We start from the raw sequence: 20,534 nt of genomic DNA on the forward strand, positions 1-20,534 counted from the left end.
TGGAAGAATTAAAATTAAGGAGGTTGATACCCACTCTAGTCCAAATCCCCTTGAACCATTCCCCTCCCATTTCAAAACACATCCAAAAAAGGTTAATTAAACCCTTCCCATCTCTCCCATGCCTTCCCTCTATCCCCCTCTCCTCCCCTTCCATCCAAACACACTGTAGTAACAACTCAATCATAGTAATTATTAATAACTGATTGATCCCCTTCCATCCAAAGATTTTCAAAACCTACTCAAAACTGTTTTTTAGACAAGGAAATGAAGAGTATATGCTAAGTGATTAAAAGCCAAAATTTAGGCCATTGCCCATTTGTAGGGGCAAAGCATGTTGCTTTCAAAGTGCAAAGGCTGTCATATAGTCGCTTTTTTAAGCTCAATAACTAGAAGCATACTGCATACATATTCTATCAAAAGACAAGAAGCAATGCTTATAATATCCATTGAGTAAATGCACATTTTTTAACAGCATGGGCAAACTTTCATCTCTTAATACAATCCAACAAAGCTTGAGCCTAACAAACATCAGAAGCAATGCCCATATCCCTTGCGTAAATGTACATTATTTTTTAACAGCATCCAAAAAGCTTGACCCTAACACATGAGAAGATCCTTTGGCTTTCACTTATTCTTTTCTTCCCTTTTCTTTGCCTTCTCTCTGTGTGGTTGTGCTTTTCTTCATATATACGAAGCATCAAGCTTTCGAAGTGCAAAGAGTAATCGTATAGTCTCTTTTTATTTTAACACTATAAGTCTATAACTAGAAGAGTAAATATTGTATCAAGACAAGAAGCAATGTTTATAATCTTCCTTGCTTATATTTCTTCTCTTAACAACACCACAAAAAGCTTTAGCCTACCAAACATCAGAAGCTCCTTTGATTCTTTTCTTCTAAATTTGTGTTTTCTATCTCAAATTTTGTGCTTTACTGTATTCGGTAGCAAATCTTCTGACAATGCCAATATGCAATGACAAGTTGTCCCTACATAATTGCCTTTAATCAAATGTTGAGTGTCCAGGTGGAAGTCTTTGGCCTTTTCCAGTTCATTATAAAAGCTGGAAAGAAGAAAATGAACATTACCTCAATTGATTACCTTCTCCTCTTTCAGTTTCTTCTGTTATCAATCAAACTTCCATTTCCAACTATGGTTGACGCAATAGTTACCGATCTCTTGACGCAGTTGGGTTCAATCGCTGCCCAGCAGGCTCAGCAAGAGATAAAGTTGATTGCGGGTGTTGACAAAGAAGTCCAAATGCTTAAAGATGGTCTCAGAATCGTCCAGGCAATGCTCAACAATGCTGAGGAAAGACAAGCGTCCGACGTAGCTGTGAAGCTTTGGTTTGATCAGCTCAAAGACGTATACTACATGATGGATGATGTGTTGGACACATGGAACACTGCAAGAATCAAATCACAAATTCAGAAAGAAGAAGAAGAAAAAAATGATAAATCTCGTGCTGTGAAGAAGGTAGGTTCTTTCTTACCTTCCCTATCATTTTGTTTCCGTCGTGTTAAAAGCCTTGCTCTGCGTCATGAAATTGGTCACAAGATTAAAACACTGAATGAAACATTAGATAAGATTGTCAAAGACAGAGTAACGTACGGATTTGACTTGACCAAGCAACATGATGTAATTGAGCATATAAAAACTACTTCCTTTGTTGATGTGTCCAATATAATTGGTCGAGAAAACTATAGGGGTGACCTACTAAGCAACCTATTAGGCAAAGGTAGTCAAGAAGATAGAAAACCTCAGGTCATCTCCTTAGTGGGCATGGGCGGTATAGGGAAATCAACTCTTGCTCAACTAGCCTACAATGATCCTGAGGTGCAAGCCCATTTTCAAGTAAGAATGTGGGTTTGTGTTTCTGAACCTTTTGATCAATGTAAGATTGCTAGAGCAATTTGTCAAGAGCTTGACTCTGAATCCCCTCATAATATTACTGAATTGCAATCTCTATTGCATAAAATTTGTGATTTGATTAGGGGAAAGAAGTTCCTTCTTGTTTTAGATGATGTGTGGACTGAAGACTCCACAATGTGGGAGCCATTCAAATTTGCACTTGAATATGGTGCCAAAGGAAGTAAAATTCTAGTCACTACACGTAAATATAGAGTTGCAGAGAGAATGGGGAGTGTCCACATCATCAATTTGGGGGTACTTTCTGATGAGGACTGCTGGTTGATGATCAGCAAAATAGTGTTTTTTGATAATGATCAACATAAAGATTTAGAGGACCTTGGCAAACAACTAGCAAATAAGTGTAAAGGTTTGCCACTTGCAGCAAAGACTCTAGGTGGTCTCATGCGCAACAAGAGGAGTAGAGATCAATGGAAGAATATGTTGGATAGTAGTTTGTGGGAATTAGAAGATTTTGAAAAAGGTCTTTTGGCACCCTTATTATTGAGTTATTATGAATTGCCCTTAGCATTGAAACGTTGTTTCTCATATTGTGCTGTATTTCCAAAAGATTATCTCTTTTCTAAAGATCAGTTAGTCCTCCTGTGGATGGCACAGGGATATATTGAGTCAAAGGTAAAAACGGAAATGGAAATCATAGCAGGAGAATATTTTGAAAATTTAGCTATACGCTCTTTCTTTCAAGATTTTGAGAAAGATGAGAGTGATGACAAGATAACAAGGTGCAAAATGCATGACATAGTGCATGACTTTGCCCAGTCAATGATAACAAATGAATTTGTAGCAATTGATGGTGACATGGAGTTGGAGATAGACTATAAAAGTGTTCATCATTTGCGATTAAAATTTTCAAAAGAAATGCTATTTCCTGTTTCTGTCTACCATGCAGAAAATATCCGCACTCTCTTTCTTCTTTCTGATGAAATTGATTATAACTTTAACATGCTCATATCCAATTTATTCCAAAATTTTAGATGTCTAAGGACTTTAATTTTGGATTGTCCAATTAAGAAAATTCCAGATGTGGTGGAAAATTTGATACATTTACGATTTCTCCTTTTATCAACCAAGGTTGAAATAGAAGAATTGCCTGAAACCATTTGTAATCTTTGTAATTTACAAACTTTGTGTATTGATAATTGTTATTGTTTGAAGAAATTGCCACAAGGGATGAGTAAACTAATAAACTTAAGACATCTTATTTTTGATACATATGCAATGACACAATTTCCAAGAAGGATTGGGAGATTGATTTCTCTTAGAACATTAAGTCATTTCATTATAAGTGGTAAGGATGATAAAGAAGGATGTAAACTTGGAGAATTAAAAATTTTAAACCAGCTTCAAGGTACCCTTAGAATACAATGGTTGGGCAATGTGGTAGATGTATGTGAGGCCAAGAATGCACAACTCAAGAAAAAGACACACCTTCGTGGTTTGTATCTAGGGTTTGAAGGAGAAGATGAAAATGATAGAAGAATTAATAATAATGTATTAGTTCTAAATGACTTAGAGCCACATCCAGACTTGGAATATTTAGAGATTTATGACTATCAAGGCACCACGATATATCCTAATTGGATGATATCTTTGATGAAATTGAAAACACTTTGTTTCTTTGCATGCCCAAAGTTAAAGGGTTTGCCTCCCCTGGGGAAGCTACCATTCCTTGAATCATTAAGCATAATTGATGTGGATAGTTTGGAAAAGGTGGGTGTTGAATTTTTGGGATTGGAATCCATATACAAGAAAGACAATATATTCCCACAATTGAAATCTCTCAAATTTAGTTTTTTGAAAGAGTGGAAAGAATGGGTTGGGATTGGAGGAATGAGAAATGAAGAAATTAATGGTGTTACTATAATGCCATGTCTTCAAGACTTGACAATTTCTAGATGCCCCAAGCTAAAAGTTCTGCCATATTTTCTTCGTACAACTCCATTGAAGAAATTAGTTATCTTTCAATGTCCAATTCTGGGTGAACGTTGCCAAAAGGAGATAGGAGAGGATTGGTCCAAGATTTCTCATATCCCAAACATCAAAATTGATTGGAAATATATGCAAACAGACGATGGTGAATGTGATGCTTGATTAGGGTGCTCCAAGCCTCATCCTTTCACAGGTTACTTCTTCTCCTTTGTTTTCTTCTTTTATTTGGCATATCAATTTACATGGTTCATTAAATCAAAACAAATTTAAGAATTAATTATATGTTTTAAGAAATAGAAAAGTTTTCTTATTTTCCAAAAAAAAAAACTTTTTTAGTTATTTATTTATTTATTTATTTTATATTTGTCATTTAGAAAATTAGAGATATGGAAAACATGTTTTTAGTTTTTTATTTTTAGATAAAAGTACAATTTTGGGTTCCGTGGTTAGGAGCTAAACATCATTATTGCATTTGTCATCTATGAAAAGTAAGGTATTTCTTTAGTTTTTATTATTGTTATGTTTTTCTTATATTGACTTGTATATTTTAGGTATGTAAGACATTTATTATTTAAAATTAATTAAACTTTATATGTTTAATAATTTTTAAAACTATTAGTATACTCTAACTATGCAATCTCTAAATTATTTAACAAAAGATATTGATTTAATATATTTAAAGAACATTAATAATGGTTAGTATGATTTTAAATATAGTTCACAGTTTAATAACTAACTGGATGGAAAAAAATCATTATTATTTTGTGTGTGCGTGTGTATGGTAGATTATTAATTGTGGTTAGTATGATTTTAAATCAGTATGGCTGCTGTAAATGCTGGACAGATTGACCATGCACAGCCTGGACCCTTTGACAGGTCGGTGTTGACACAGTAGGCCGACCATCGGCCTGAAGCTATTTGGAATGGGCAGGTAAAACACAACACTAAAGATTTAACTAATTTAGATTTGAAACCTATGGCCAGTGGCATGTACCTGCTTACTTCACATGCCGTTTTTTTAAATGTTTTCTATATACTACTTAAAACGGTGATTAGAAAATAGTGATTTTAATATTTAAGTATTTGTCTGCTTTGATTTGGTAATGAATTTTTCATGCATTGAAGCTAAATAAATTAATTCATAATTTATTCAGTAAAAACAAAAATTTATTAATTCATCCAAGCCGAATAAAAAACATATCTGTAATAGTTTCCTTTGATAGTTTGTAGCCTGCTGTTGCCTGTGATTTGTAATACTGTTGTATAGTGGTTTGTTGAATAAAAATTTTCTAGTTCATTAAAAAAAAAAAAAAAAAAAAACTTTGTAGTGGCAGCCCTATCAATAGAAGGTTAGTGTATTTGTGACTAATACTGCAAGGTGAAGCTTAGTTGGATCAGTATTTTAATTTACCTATTGGCTTTAGATTGAGTTCATGTAGTATTTACCTAGCTTATTTTAACTCATAATCCGATAACAATGGTGGCAACCACAAAAATAAAAAGAAAATCTTCTCTTTATTCTATCTTTCATGCACGTTAACTGTGAGTTTTTTGCATTAGGTACAACCTTTATATGCTCATTAAGATTAAGGCTTGGTCAAGTTGTGTATGCACTTTATGCATGGAGTAGATTTACTTTGCACTGCTTTTTGCTTCTTTATGTTTTCCTTTTCGATCCGCTTTATATTTTGGAATGTGTTGTTCTGAACTGCATCCTTCTTATGGTACCCCATTTAATTCAAAAATGTACACACACCTGCTGTCATATATTAATCTATGGTTCTGTTGTGTGCAGGATCTGGGGGCCCTTACTTGTCGCAACCACAATGAAGAGTTCTCCAAGCTAAAGCCAATGGTGGACAACCAGGTCGTTGGCATCATTAAGGGACTTGGTTTGGAGGGACTCCTCAAGATCCCGAGTAGAGAGATTGATCCTGGCCTGATAATGGCCTTAGTGGAGCGATGACGGCCCGAGACTCACACCTTCCATATTCCACATGGTGAGGTCACCATCACATTGCAAGATGTCGAGGTTCTTCTTGGGCTTCCTGTTGATGGTGAGGCCATAACAGGGAGCATGCAGAAAGTATGGTGGGAGGTGTGCCAGGACTTCCTTGGCTTTGTTCCCATAAATGATAACACAAAGCAACTTACTGGCCAGAGGATTGTCATCAAACAGCTTTTGGAGCAAGTTGCCGGTCCATTGCCGTCTAATGCTGAAGAGGATCAGCTCTATAAGTACGCATGATGCTGCATCCTAGCGCTACTGGGGGACACAATCTTCATGGACAAATCCGACAATAGGGTGCATCTAATGTGGGAGCAGTAGTTGGAGGACCTTCGCAATCCATGAAGGTACAGTTGGGGAAGTGCTTGCCTTGCATGGTTGTACAGAGAGTTATGCAGGGCAAGCGATAAGGCAGCTAGTCAGATTGGTGGGTGCTTGATGTTGGTCCAGTATTGGGCATAGGCTAGGTTCCCATATTTGTGCCCGACAGTTGAGCGTGGCCCGCCAGTGGGTGCTTATGGTCCTTTAGTGCGTGGTCCACTATCCCTGAAGTAAGTCTCTACCTCATACACGTCATGTAACTTGAATTTATTTATTTATTTATTTTAAAGGCTTCCAGGAATTATTTAAGTCAATATTAAACAATTTTAAATGGACCAGACAGAATATACGATTAGGTTAATATACTCGAGTACTTCTTCTTAATTTTTATTTTTTTATTATTTTATAAGTATATAAAAGCTATTTAGTTAGCCAAGCTTCAGTTTACTAGATTAACTATCTTATTAGAAAACATACTCTAAATGCAGCATAACAAAGTATGTTTGTAATGATTAGTTGAAAAGTGAGTAGGTGGGCTAAGGTTATAAATAGATAATTTAAAATTACTGTGTACATTAACCAAGCTCTACCTAATAACATGTTATAGTTAGCCGTAATGACCATGATTTGGAACTTAGAGAGTCTATATGCAAATTGTTTTGTACAACTTCATTACATTAACTTGACCATCCATAGGTTGATTACATTATAGTTTTAATCATATGACTTTCTCAGTGGGAAAGTTGTACAAAGTTAATGATCCCTTGTTGTTGATTGTAGGTGGGTGTGGGTCCCAAACAAGAAAAACAGGCATGCCCACATCTTCCTAAAGAGGTATCGTGAGCAAATAGCTTTAATGTTGTCAGACCAGGTATGAAAATGCCTTGTTTAACATGTTTAGGAACAACATATATGTTTGGTGAATTTTGGAATATAAACATTGTTGCCTAATGTGTTGCATACTTGTTTTTTGGCTGTTGTAAGTGGTGTGGCAGCTGTATGTAGTTGAATTAGAGGACCTTCCACCGTGGTGCGTTGCAGGGAGGGCCATGTGGACGGCAACGGTGCCGCTTGTATGTTTCCACCTAGTAGAGAAACATACATCGGATCATGTCGTTCATCAATTTGGGATGATCCAAGAAATTCCCCGCGATGTTGACACTGATATAGTGCTTCATGACATTGATTTGAGGGGGAAGGTCAGTGTTGATTGGATTCGGAAACATGCTAAGCATACCATGGAGTGGGGTAATCACCTTCAACGGCGTTATGAAGCAGTGCTTGGTGATATGCCTCCACAGCACGAGTACTTTGACTGGTTCAAAAGGGTAACTCGGAGGTTCATCAATATCCCCGGTGCTAGATTGATTCTAACGGTAACTTCTCCATGTCTTCTACATCTTACCATACTTCTTAGCATGAAACCACTGTTTAGAGAACATGATATATGTGGTCCAATGTCTTCTTAGCATCAAACCTCCCTTTTAAAGCTGTTGTCTGCTTAAGATTCCTTATAGAGAACTTTGTTGATTTACCTTATAGAGAACTCCCTTATAGAGAACTCTATTGATTTAAAAATCTAATTTGAGATGCTCTAAGGACATATTTCCTATTTCAGCATTTAGAGTTATGGTATACATTCTTATTTCCATTTTTACTATTTTTAATTTTCTGTTCATTTGAATTAATAATTAGCATTTTTGTCTACTCTATCCACTAGCTACATCTTTAATAGAAAAGATAATTTAATTTTAGTCAAAGGTAACACTTGGTCTCCCTATAATTTGCAATTATTACTAGCAGAACCAATTCAGAACCAATATTTATTTTATTATCGATTGGCATTGTTGATTTGGTATTGCATTACTAATATATGTGGTTTTTCCATGTGCAGATTGAAGGATATGTCCGTTTGTTGAAACGTCACCCAGTGGGCATGGAGGACCACAAGGACATTACCGATGTGCTGAAGGCAGTGCATAAGATTGGCCGTGTACAACCTCCTATCCCTGAGGCCCCGAATGAGGAGGCAGCTACTCCTACGGCAGCAGCTACTCAGAGGCTAAGCACTACTGAGAGCCCAAGCACGAGCACAACTCCTACCGGACGTTGCTCTCGTCCGCCTGTTGCTACCACTCGGGTTGTCCCTACTCCCGATCCCTCTCCATCCACCCCACATCCACCCCCTAGCCTTACCATCCCTTCACCCACCCCACGTCCATCCCCTAGCCCCACCATCCCTCCACCTACCCTACATCCATGTCCTGGGTCTGACATCCGTCCACCCACCCCATTGTCATTTCCTCATGAGCTGTCACCCATTCCATCCTTTGAATTGGGTATTGATCCAACCCCTCCTGACATGCAGCAGGAGCCACCCTCCCACAGTAAGTCTACTAGCCCTTCTTCGAGCATCGACCCACCCCATGTTTAGGCTGAGCAGGCTGTTGGGTTACCTGCAGTGGCAGAAGGCCGGCCGAAACGCATATCAAAGCCACCTCCTTGTGGGATAGGGGGGCACAAACATAGACACAAAGCTAGGCCCAAGGCATCTGACAAAGGACATGCAAGACCTCCTCCTCATTATATGAGACAGCGTAAGGTTCAAAAAAGGTAACTCAAATGATACCTTATTCCTTTGTAAGAGTGAAGTGGAGGGTGAGGTTGTGGGTTTAACATCCACTGGTTGCATGGTTGCATGAATAACTTACCAATAATAATAATAATAAATTTCTAGTGAAACAACATACAAAGCTTGATGACTGTAAAAACATACTTTATTTCCAGTGGTATTCCTTTTTTCATATTTCAATTTGGTGTTAAATACTTCATGATATTATTTTTGTTTTCAAATTGGTTTTAACGTACATTATTGGAACTAGGTGAATGATACAAATAAGGAAATTAGCTGGAGGTAGATATTCCAACAAGGATATTGTTGCTGCTGTTATCTTGGAGGTAGATATTCATGTGTTTGTTGTTATCTATGGTTCTTTTGTTATTAAGTATCTTAATTTGAACCACAAGTTGAGTGCACACGTTCTGAAGTCAATCTGACATGTTTAGGTATAATGCTTGTTGCTGCTGTACAGTTTTGAACTTTTCTGACATGCTGGTAAGTTTAGTTCTTAGTGCATAATTCTACCCTAGTGTTCTTTTCTTCATGCTGTTCTTAGTATTTCTTTTTTTGTTTGTGATATTTTAATAGCTGCGGGAGGATGTTAAGACTGTGAGCGATATTCTAAGTCTTCTAACTCAGGTTACTAATCTATGAACTAAAAGGTTCAGTTTGAGGCAACTAAATTTCTCAGTACGTGTGTGTGCATGCACACATGCATTTGTGCACATATGTATATGCAGGTGTGCACATGTATAGGAGTGTGTATGCATATTCTTGCTTTGGTATCTTGGTTTCTCAAGCATGTATTTGTGGTTCTTGTGCATAGGGTTCTTCAAATAGGAGAGTTGCAGCTACAAATATGAATAGAGAGAGTAGTCGTTCTCACAGTGTATTTACATGTGTAATTGAGAGTAGATGGGAAAAAGATTCCACAACTAACCTACGGTTTGCAAGATTAAACCTAGTTGATCTTGCTGGTTCAGAGAGGTGAGTCATCATACTTGAGCTTGTTCAACTGTATATACTTCAGCACATACTTGATGAGGGTCACCCCTGCTAGCTTGATTATCCTTAATAGGCAGAAAACTTCTGGTGCTGAGGGTGAGCGTTTAAAGGAAGCTGCTAACATTAATAAGTCCTTTGTTCAGATTAGCCCTTTGTTAGAATATTATGGATTTACATTTGCATTTTGCAGTCATGTAATAATGTTTCTAGTGGATGTGGCACATGGGAAGCTGAGACATATTCCATATAGGGATTCAAGGCTAACTTTTCTTCTTCAGGTTCTTTTTTTCCCCTCTGCCTTCCTCAGTCTTATGTTTCTTGGTTATGATGTTAGACTTGACACAAACAAAATGCAGGATTCACTTGGTGGAAACTCAAAGACAATGATCATTGCAAATGTCAGCCCTTCTATATGGTTAGTTTACTTGCTTTTAATTGATTTTCTTTCATTTCAACTCATACAATTGGTCATAAATGTGCAATGGGCCTTTTTTCTTATTTTTTTTAATCCTTCATTCTTGCAGCTGTGCAGCTGAAACACTAAATACTCTTAAGTTTGCTCAGCGAGCAAAACTTATTCAGAACAATGTAAAAGTCTATCTGTTACCTATGCTGTATGGTAGAATATTCTCGACATCTTATTTTTGTCTTAATATTTTTTTACCTTCCTGGTATAGGCGGTGGTTAATGAAGATTCTTCAGGAGATGTTATTACACTGCAACACCAGATTAGACTTTTGAAGGTGATATGAATCTTTTGTGTTATTGCAAGTTCTAATTTGTAGAAAGGTTTGAATTCAAAATCATTGGGTAATTTTGTAACAGGAGGAGCTCTCTTTACTTAAACGTCACAATGTCTCCAGATCTTTGTCATTTTGTTGTGACAAAAGATGCAACTCAGGAACAAGAAAATGATTGTATAGAAGACATTTGTGACATGGATCAACAGCATGTTGTTGATTCACTTGGGTATGAATCAAAAGGCATTGTTAGAATGTCTACCAAACAGGTACTTTGCTTTGTTAGGCTAATAATATTTCAGTAAAACAATCTGACACTTGAATAAAGAAACTTTAGAATTATTTGACTGATATTCCAATAATTACAATTTTTTGATAATTTAATTCAACATCATCATCATCATTATCATCATCATTATTATTATTATTATTTTTCTTGTTATTGCCAAGTAGCTCAACTGGTTGGCCCCTCCCGGTTTTTCCATTGGAGACATTCAAGGTTCAAATTCCCCCTCTCCCAACTATCGAGTTAACCAAAAAATATTATTGATGGGTTTTACTAATTAAAATAATTATTTTTCTTGTTATTGTTGTTGTTGCTGTAGATATATAGAGATTACTATAATTAGAGATTTAAAGTAAGTTGTGGCTGTTTGATTTGAAATGCATTTAAAGTAAAGTATTGGCTCTTTAATTTGCTTATTCTCTTTTGCTTTTTAATTTTCTATTTCAAGCACGCCATTCCACTCTCAAACATTCCATGAGGTTGGTTTTCCATATATTACCAATCGTAACATGCCAATGAATAATACTGAATCAGTTGAAAACTTTGGAAACAACACTTGCTGGTGCCTTGAGAAGGGAACAGATGGCAGAAACTTCTATCAAGCAACTTGAGGTGATAATAAGTACAATTATGACTATTATTATCATTATAATTCATATTATCCTTTTTGTCATCATTATTAGTGTTATTTCTTCAACAATAAATAGAATATTGTTTTGTTTTGGAATGTCATTTGGAAGCCCGTATGAACTAAAAGACCTTTGTTTTTGCAGTTGCTTCAATTTTTTGATGGGAACGCTAAGCAGTGTATCGATCCTAAGTCTAATATGCAACCTAAGGTTGGTCAATAATATGGTTACCTAACTTAATTTTTCATGTGTTCCATTCCTTAAACAGTTAATATGTAATTGACAATAGTGGAAAGAGAGGGATTTGAACCCTCGATACAAACAACATCATTTCATTTTCAGAAATATCGGTCAAAGGAAAGAAATTGATGTAAAGCATTTTCCTTTACCTCATTCTTATTCTATAACAATCGTAGAACTAGAAATTTTTAATTTAATTTTTTGTCCTTGGATTTGTTTGTCCTTTTATTTATAGATCTTATAATATTTTTTCATTGATACATGAAGATATATGCAGCAGCAAAGAAAATAATTCTCCCCACTTGGAGGTTGCACTGTCTGTCTCTATATGTACATCCTAACATGTTTCCTCTTTAGTACTGGCTAATATATTTCACATTTCTCATTGGTTTCAGTTGTAAAAATACTCTTGATGAGTTAGAGGAATGCAGGTGCCGATTAAACTCTTGCTTAGAAGAGAATGTAAAACTCAGTAGGTAAGTTTGATGCTCCTATAAGTTCATTTTCTCCCACTTTCAATTTTGTTGAACTTCTTCTTTGCAGATTGGTGCTGCTAATCTTGCAGTGGCTTCCCTAATTTTTTCTGCAAATTTTTTCTCCTATGTTCTGCAGAGAATTAGATGATCTACGCTCTATGTTAGAGAATATCAGATCTGAACCCAATGAACGAGATGCAATTGTCAATATCACAAAGGTACTTCTGCTTTTAAGTGTATTTTCAACTTGGCTTGCTCAACTTTATGGACTAAGAAAAAAGAAAGCCAAGATGATGGAGATTACAAAATGGCTTTGACAAAATGAACTCCATGAGCCTACTGAGTGTTTATGTCTTCTTACACACTCTACAATGTTGCTCCACTAGTGTTTGACTTTAGGAAGACGATCATGTTTACAGTGGCGTGTTTAATGCTGTCTTCAGCAATGGCTTGAAACTTTGGATTGCTGAAACATCTAATCTAACCAATACTTAACTCTGCAGGAGGCTGCATTGAACCTAGGAGGGTTAACCAGTGAAGAATTTGATACTCTTGTGGTGCCAGAGAAAATGATTGGCCCATCTGATTGATGAGATTATCAAGATCTTGAAGCTCCTGAAATTTGATTTCAGCATTAATTGCCCGATGCTTCATTTTGTGCATTCTTTCTCCCAATCAGTTTGATTAGGAATTAGAAATCTGATCTTCAGCAACCCAAATAAATTAATAAAAGAAGAAGAAACTCGATGGATTTATTTTTTTCAACTTACGAAAACAATATTCTTGAGGTTTTCTCCATGGCTGGCTTGGGTCTTTGGCAGGGTGACAACAGCAGCAGCGATTGGGAAAATGAGTGGAGAGCCTCCCCCATTTTGTAATGATTGTATCAAAGAAACCAATAGAATTTATGATATTGTGTTAAGCGTAAATTGGGATTATTTTGTGTGCGCTCTGGAATCATTTGAAAGTAATGTCTTTGTTTCTCTGTTTTTTCTAATGCTGGTGCTGAGTACTATCTTAAAAGTACCATCTAGTATCTATCATAAACTCAATAAATAATTCAAGACGAATGAGAAGTAAAGATAGCAAAAAAATTATAAAAGTAAACATAGCCTTCAGTTACGTTGATGGTCTGTTGGTTGGTCCATTGACTGGTTGGTTTTATTTTTAATAAATTGTATTATAAATCCTATGATTTAAGGTGGTAACGAGTCAAAATAAATCTTACAATTTAGGTTGTTTTTAAATTGTAAGATTTATTTTGACTCATTACCATGAAATAAATTGTAAGATTTATTTTCATAGTTTGTGGTAAAAAAAAAATCCCGACAAATAGAGCCTTTGAAACTCGATTTCCATTCAGTACTCAAGTTCACTAGCAGCGAGTATGTCAGGCCAAGAGTTCAAAACTATTTACGGCCAACTGCCACTAGAAAAATTCCCAGTGGAAATCGAGTCTCTGAAACTCGATTTACATTCAGTGGCTTTTTTGTAAATAAGTCCAGCATAAATCGAGCCTTTGAAACTCAATTTGCATTGGTAGTTTTTTTTTTTTTAATTTTATTTTATTATTATTAAAATACTGGCAAGTTATTTACAAATATGCCACCCAAATGGAAATCGAGTTTCAAAGACTCGATTTCCACTAGGAATTTTTTTTTCCCCTTCCCCCACCTACAACAGTAAACTAGTTTCTTTTCTTTTTGTCCTTCCCCTATAGCAATAAACCAGATCCAAAACACATCACATGGGCAATAAACAACTAGATACAAGCATATGATACCAGTCAAAGGGAGAGTACATCAGATGCAAAAAACTGGATTAAAACAATTACTATTCATAGGCATTATAGTTGCCCTCTTACCTACATACCAGAAAAATTGAACCACTACATAAGGCACACAAAAAACATTGCTAGCTATCATCGATAGGTACAAGGCTCCTGTGGTTGAACTTGCCAAAGTACTAGCTACTAATGCCAAAGTAATATCATTGCTAGCATTATAGGCAAAAGCTGCACAGTGCAACTAATGTAACGAGTACAATGGATAGTGAATAGTTCAATTACAACAACATTCAGCAATAAACAAAATAACAATTGAGTCGATACAACATAGTCTGCATAGTCGCCTAGCACTTGTCCATACTGATACAACATGGTCTACATAATCGCCTAGCACTTGTCCATACCAAAGATAACCACAACTCCCACATACAATGTCATTCCAAAATCGAGTCTCCGCTCGCCTGACAAACATTAAAATACGATTGTTAGTTCCCAAATGCGAAGAACAAAAAGCAAATGAAATTATGAGCATATTATATAAAAATAACGACAGCCCTTGCCTAGTTTGTAGACTACCACTTGTCGAAGCCCCACGGGAATTGGGACATCTTTTGCAATTATGCCCCTCTTCATGACACACTCCACATCGCTGCCTCGATTGAATCTCCCTCAAGTCATCATCTTACCTCCAGCTTCCCCATTCTCACTGTACCCCATCCATTTCATTCCTTATTCTTGACTTCACAGGATGACCTTTGGCCTGCAACAGCTGTGGGTCAGACACCCACTGTGATCCGCGAACATCCCTCCACAATGACTTTGACTTTGGCACCACAAATTGATGTGCATATGTGTGAAGGCGTTGTCCAAACTGTAACATAGGTCAATATAGCTGGTCGCATCGAGGTGCAGACCTTGAAGAACTTTAATTGCATATGAACAAGGGATCTTAATGTTTTGCCACTTTCCACAACCACATGTTCTAGTAAATACGTGCACTTCATGACTGTGGTTTCACCCTCCACCTCTATGGTCGTTGTACGGGGTAACCACTTGATATACACCAGTTTCATGATTAAAATTCATCAGAGTGTGACCTAAAATTTTTTGCGCATTTTTGGTATAGATCCCCATTGCATAATCACTCCACACCTTACCTCGAGAGGGATCAGAAGTAATTTCTTTATGTCGATCGTGGAAATATGCAACAAGTTTGCACCAAGTGAACTCAACCATTGCAACAATGGGCAAACTGGGTGCACCTTTAAGTACCCCATTAAAGCACTCAAAGATATTGGTTGTCATTGCCCCATAACGTCTTCCACCGTCATGTGACTGGGTCTATTTGTCCAGATTCTCACTCATTAGATATGTGTATGGCATATAGCGTGCAATATGAGGATCATCAGGTTCTACACCCCTCAGTGCATTAATCTTGACATCCCTAATGGTTTGCATTATGGACTCAAATTTAGCTTCATAAGTCGCATATCCAGCTTTCAAGGCCAATGCCTTTAGAGTCAGGTCATCAAAGTGTGTGTTGAAGTTGCTAGCAACATGTTGAAGGCAATATCAGTGAAATACCCGTAAGCTTCCATCACCACCTCTAGGCCACTCTGCAATGGCTCATTTGATACCTTTATGTCGGTCAGAAATAATGCAAATGCCCTCATCAGGTATCACATGCTCTATCGAAATCCTGAGACACTCTAAAAACCACCCCCAACTAGGCCTTGACTCCTTGTCCACAACAGCAACGGCGAAAGGCAAAACCTTTTGGTTAGCATCAGTTGTCATTGCAATCATCAACACCCCTCAATATTTACCTTACAAATGAATCCTATCAATACTGATCACTGGCCTGCAATATCTGAATGCAGCAATGCATGGAGTGAATGCCCAAAATACATAGCGCAGTAACGTAGTACCATCTATGCCCCTAGGTATGGTGTAATAGTTGTACTGGGTACCCAAATCCTGATCCAAGTATGCCAACAACAACTTTCGTAACCTTTGGTAAGACTTCTCCCAATCCCCAAATATCTTAATAATTGCCTTTTATTTTGCGTCCCATACCTTATAGTAAGAAAGCTCATAATTATACTTAGTATGTATGATCCCCCAGAGCTCATCAATACGAGCAGTGTGATTTTGTCACAATTTTCCCACAATTTCTGATGCAACAAAATTAGAATCCATCATTTTACCATCTCTTCGTAGGCCAAAGGGTATACAACTGTGTGGACCCACATAAGATGTGACCATCCACAGACCATTAAGTTTAGCCTTCATGAATGCCCCAACGTACCACTTGCAATTGGTGTCAATGCATGCAGCGCACAATTTGGATTTGGTCGACCTTCGAATTGTAAAATTTCTATTCTCCTTTGCTGCGTATATTATCAATGCATGCTTCACTGCCTCTTTATTTGCAAAAGTCAACCCTTTACTAAAATTCATCTCATCTTCCCAAGTAGAAACAAATGGTATCTGAAGTTGTGAAGGATCAACCATAGTTTCTCAAGTATTTGCATAGAATGACTTGGCAGGAGGTGTGTAGGCAGTGGTCATATTTGTATTATGTTGGACGCCAATATCATCATCCGCATTACCTTCGTCATGGTACTCCATATTTTCCTCTGCAAAATTGGGAACAAGTTCATGGTCATCCACATCCCTGTCAAAGTCGCCTCGCTCAATCCTCTCTTCGCACTCATCCATATCATCAAGATTTTCACCATCATTCACAGCATGATCTTCGTCTTCGTCTTTGTCTTCCTCCTTTAAATGTGTCTCTTGAGGTTGGAATGTTTCACCAGTATTAGCAGCATGATCTTGACGTGGGAGTGTATAATCTCCCATTGTATAGCCTCCCATTGTAGTGCATCCATCATCTAGGGCTGTAAATTGTAAAGATGTAGTTGTTTGTTGCACCTTCTCGGCATCAACTTCTGCAAGCGACTCTGAACTTACGTACAACTCAGTAGCATTTACTTGAGGCATTTTACAAATCCTATTAAACATGATCTTTACATGTTTGTCTTCTTTGACCGCCATATACCCATAATTTATCCGTTCATGAAGGACTTCTTGTGGGTAACGGTAAATAATCTTTATGTCATAACAAGCAGGGTTCAAATTCAATTCTTCCATTATTTTCATCTTCAAATCATATAACGTCTTCAACTTACGATGTATCATCATGTAATAGCATTCGATACCCAACCCTTTAAATGGGAATCCATCAATCTCATCAAGATTGAGAAAGGGTCCATCATTGTATACATTTATATCAATATTCTTCAGAGATTGTGAACCTATTATAGTCAAGTGTAATATGTTAGTGACATATTTTATCTCTTTCATTTAACATCAATTACAAAACCATTTTATCTACTCAAAGTACAAAAATTACAACTTCTTACATCACATGCATGTACAAACACACCCCACATTTGCATATACTCACCCTACATCACTTACAAACACACTCAATCATTATCATTTCGTACTCAAGCAAATAAAAAAACTAAAGACAAAACTCACCCCCATTTCAAAATTTCAACTCATTCTAACAAAAAAATAAAGAAAAATATTAAACCAAACAACAACAAAAATAGTCATGATAAAAAGCCTAACAATACAAATATATATCTACAATATTTTTTTCTTTTTATAAAAGCCTAGCAAATATATACACTAACTTGTTACATCATATGCATATACAAACCCCACATTTGCATATAATCACCCTATCACATACAAACACACTCAATCATTATCATTTGTTTCTAAAATAAAAATAAAAAATAAAAAATCATTAATCATACTCAAACCAAAAAAAACTAAACACACAACTCACCCCATTACAAACCTTCAAATCATTCTATCGAAAATATAAAGAACAATATCAAACCAAACAAAAAAAAAAATAGTCATGATATACATACCCATAAAAAAAACCTAACAATACATATATATTGTAACTAACAACTAGAGAGAGTGAGAAACCTTACCTGACATGAGGATGTGAAAATATGGAGAGTGAGTTTGATTTGAAGTTTTGTAATGGAGGTGAGTTTTGTATGAAAGTGAGAGAGAGAGAGAGTGAGAGAGGAAGAGAGAGCTGCTGGGTTTTTTGGAGGAAAAAATGGAGAGATCCCATACCCACATTATGAGGACTAAGGTCAGTAGCTGCCCTAACCATGTGGAAGCTCGTGGACCAAAGATTGGAAATCGAGTCTCTGAGACTCGATATCTAGTTGGAATCCACGTGGGATGTAGGTATGACATAAATCGAGTATATAAGGGTTGAGATGGAAATCGAGTCTTTAAGACTCGATTTCCACGTGGACAAACCGGCCAGGTCAGACTCCTTCAGAACATGAAAACCGAGCCTCAAAGACTCGGTTTATAAGCCCAAAATCGAGCCTCTTAGACTTAAGATGTTAGTAAGTAATATAGTTTGAAAACAGTGCCTACTAATTATATTGTTTGGAAAACGAAATTAATTCCCAATTTTGGCCTGAGAAAAGCAAACGAGAAAGAGAGTGAAAAGCAAGTGAGAGGAGAATAATTTAAAAAAAAAAAAAACTAGAATAAAATAATAATAAAAGTTTTACAATTTCTGGCATTTAGAACATCTCATGTGAGAGGTTTTTTAGTGTTTGGTGTGCCAAATGCCAAATATTTGGCATTTGACACTCTTTACGCTAATGTTCTTACATGTGTTTAGTTGCTCTTATGGGAGTTTAGAAAGCGTTTGAGAGTATAATCAAGGTTTTGGGAGTTTATTCACAAATTCATGTATCTAATATGAATCTAGGTTCATGCGCATTCATTTTATGTTGTGTATAATTTTGTAGTTTCTTTACCTTAAATCAATCTGTTGAGTTTTCTCCAATTCATTCCTAGTAGTTTGAAGTTTTTCTACAAATAAAGAGAAGGAAAATCTTGAGCACAACAAATAGGACATATTAAAAAAATAAATAAATAAAAATCTTTGAGCATGCCTTTGGGAAAGCTAGTACACAATACTAAAGTAAGGACGCTCTATTTTTGGTAAAGTGAAGATGAGCATTTAAACTTGAAAATGGAATGGCAGTTTCCACCACTCGCTTGTGTGTATATTAAGATTTAAACACATGCTGCTACAATTGAAAAATGGGGATGTAGCTTAGATGGTAAAGATACAGGGTATTGATACCCCGCATCTCCACTTTTGAAGCGGCGTCGTTTTGGCACAACCCACCTGCTTATCATGGAAAACAAAACTTCTTCTTCTTGAGGCCTTTAACCAGAGACTGTGTGACCAAACCACTGCATATAATGGTCGTGCTAGCCTAGGTATTGGTTAAGGTTGTCCACGGGTCAGGCTGAGCCAGGTCTGTGCCCAACTTGGACTCGACCCGACATGATCAGGTAGGGAAGATTTTGACCTACAACCAACCAGAATGAAGTTTCGGATCAACCGGGTCAAGTCATATCGGTTGTCGGGTGTGTATCAGTCAGTTTTAGGTTTGCCGATATTGCCAGATTTTAGCCGAAATCTGGCCGAATCTCATTAGATCTAGCGAAATCTAACGAGATCTAGCTGATATTCCTTCAGATATATGGAGATCTGGCCGAGATCTCACTGAATCTACCAAGATCTGGATGAGATCGCCTAATATCGACAAAATTAGAGTCGGGCTTACCGAAGTTTTGGCCGAAACTCGCAATTTCTGACACGGAGAGAAAAAGTGTTCAGGTAGGTCAAGTTCATCGGGTTCTCAGACAGCCAAACCACCACTCGAACAGACAACATGAAGTCCTAGCGCTAGTGACCTGCGGCTGATCAAACCACCGCTTGGATTGGGCAGTTCTCGGGTGGAGATCGTCGAGTACCGGGCGGTTCTTCGGGTTCGGCGGGTGGTGGACAGCCCTAGTATTGATGTGATTGAGATGACGAAGCAAGATTCTTCCCAAATTTATTTTTCATGTTAAATAAAGGCTAACCAGTGTAAAATTATAATAGGAAGTTAGTCAGCAATTCAAGTATTACCCCAGTCAATGTTTTCACGTATTGAATTTGAAGGTGATCGTTGGATGTCAAAAACTTGGACTAGTTAGCTCAATAATTTTTTTTTTTTAATACAAGATAAAAATTTTATTCTAACCTAATCTAAGTGTATATGTGTGTGAAGCTCTGTTTTAGAGACTTAAACCTCGGTCTTTACCTCCCACACCGTACAAGCACTTATAATTGTGGAGTGACCATGCAGTGGTTGAGCTCTACAATTAATAATGAGGATTGGTGATTTTAAAGGATTTAATTCAAGATTTATTTATTTATTTTCGCTCAAGGGGTGGGGTGACCAAAGAAATAATTGTTGACAATCAATGAAATCAGAACAACAAACATGCTTCCTGATGCTGGTTGTAAATTGATGATATCAACACATTATCCTAAGAGTAGCTCATGCAGCCAGCATATTGATTTGGGGTGGATAGACCTCACCTATTGATTTGTTGTTCAATGCTTTCTTCTTCAGTATTATAGGAAGCAATTTATTCTTTTGGTGGTTTTT

At 36.8% G+C, this 20,534-nt stretch overlaps 2 protein-coding genes across 3 annotated transcripts; both read left to right on the plus strand.

The window, feature by feature from the left end:
• Window positions 1-971: 971 nt before the first annotated feature.
• On the plus strand, window positions 972-4,016 carry LOC111989362 (putative disease resistance protein RGA3). The gene has a single exon (XM_024021155.2). It carries the CDS (start codon window positions 972-974, stop codon window positions 4,014-4,016), a length of 3,045 nt encoding a protein of 1,014 aa, XP_023876923.2.
• A 672-nt stretch (window positions 4,017-4,688) lies between these two features.
• On the plus strand, window positions 4,689-13,176 carry LOC111989347 (kinesin-like protein KIN-12D). Of its 2 annotated transcripts, XM_024021140.2 has the most exons (19): window positions 4,689-4,785; window positions 5,650-6,413; window positions 6,964-7,054; window positions 7,168-7,559; window positions 8,078-8,796; window positions 9,066-9,141; window positions 9,250-9,298; window positions 9,392-9,442; window positions 9,630-9,790; window positions 9,999-10,086; window positions 10,165-10,223; window positions 10,333-10,396; window positions 10,486-10,551; window positions 10,634-10,817; window positions 11,369-11,446; window positions 11,608-11,673; window positions 12,099-12,179; window positions 12,316-12,397; window positions 12,683-13,176. In XM_024021140.2, the coding sequence occupies exons 7-14, from the start codon at window positions 9,293-9,295 to the stop codon at window positions 10,721-10,723; spliced, it is 585 nt and encodes a 194-aa protein (XP_023876908.2). In that variant the 5' UTR covers window positions 4,689-4,785; window positions 5,650-6,413; window positions 6,964-7,054; window positions 7,168-7,559; window positions 8,078-8,796; window positions 9,066-9,141; window positions 9,250-9,292; the 3' UTR covers window positions 10,724-10,817; window positions 11,369-11,446; window positions 11,608-11,673; window positions 12,099-12,179; window positions 12,316-12,397; window positions 12,683-13,176. The 2 variants fall into 2 exon arrangements, with proteins under 2 accessions (XP_023876908.2, XP_065618075.1); XM_065762003.1 differs by lacking the exons at window positions 9,392-9,442; window positions 9,630-9,790; window positions 9,999-10,086; ... (7 more) ...; window positions 12,316-12,397; window positions 12,683-13,176.
• Window positions 13,177-20,534: the final 7,358 nt, after the last annotated feature.

Source organism: Quercus suber, unplaced genomic scaffold (assembly GCF_002906115.3).
Source record: "Quercus suber isolate HL8 unplaced genomic scaffold, Cork oak 2.0 scaffold_437, whole genome shotgun sequence".
Taxonomy (NCBI): Eukaryota; Viridiplantae; Streptophyta; class Magnoliopsida; order Fagales; family Fagaceae; genus Quercus; species Quercus suber.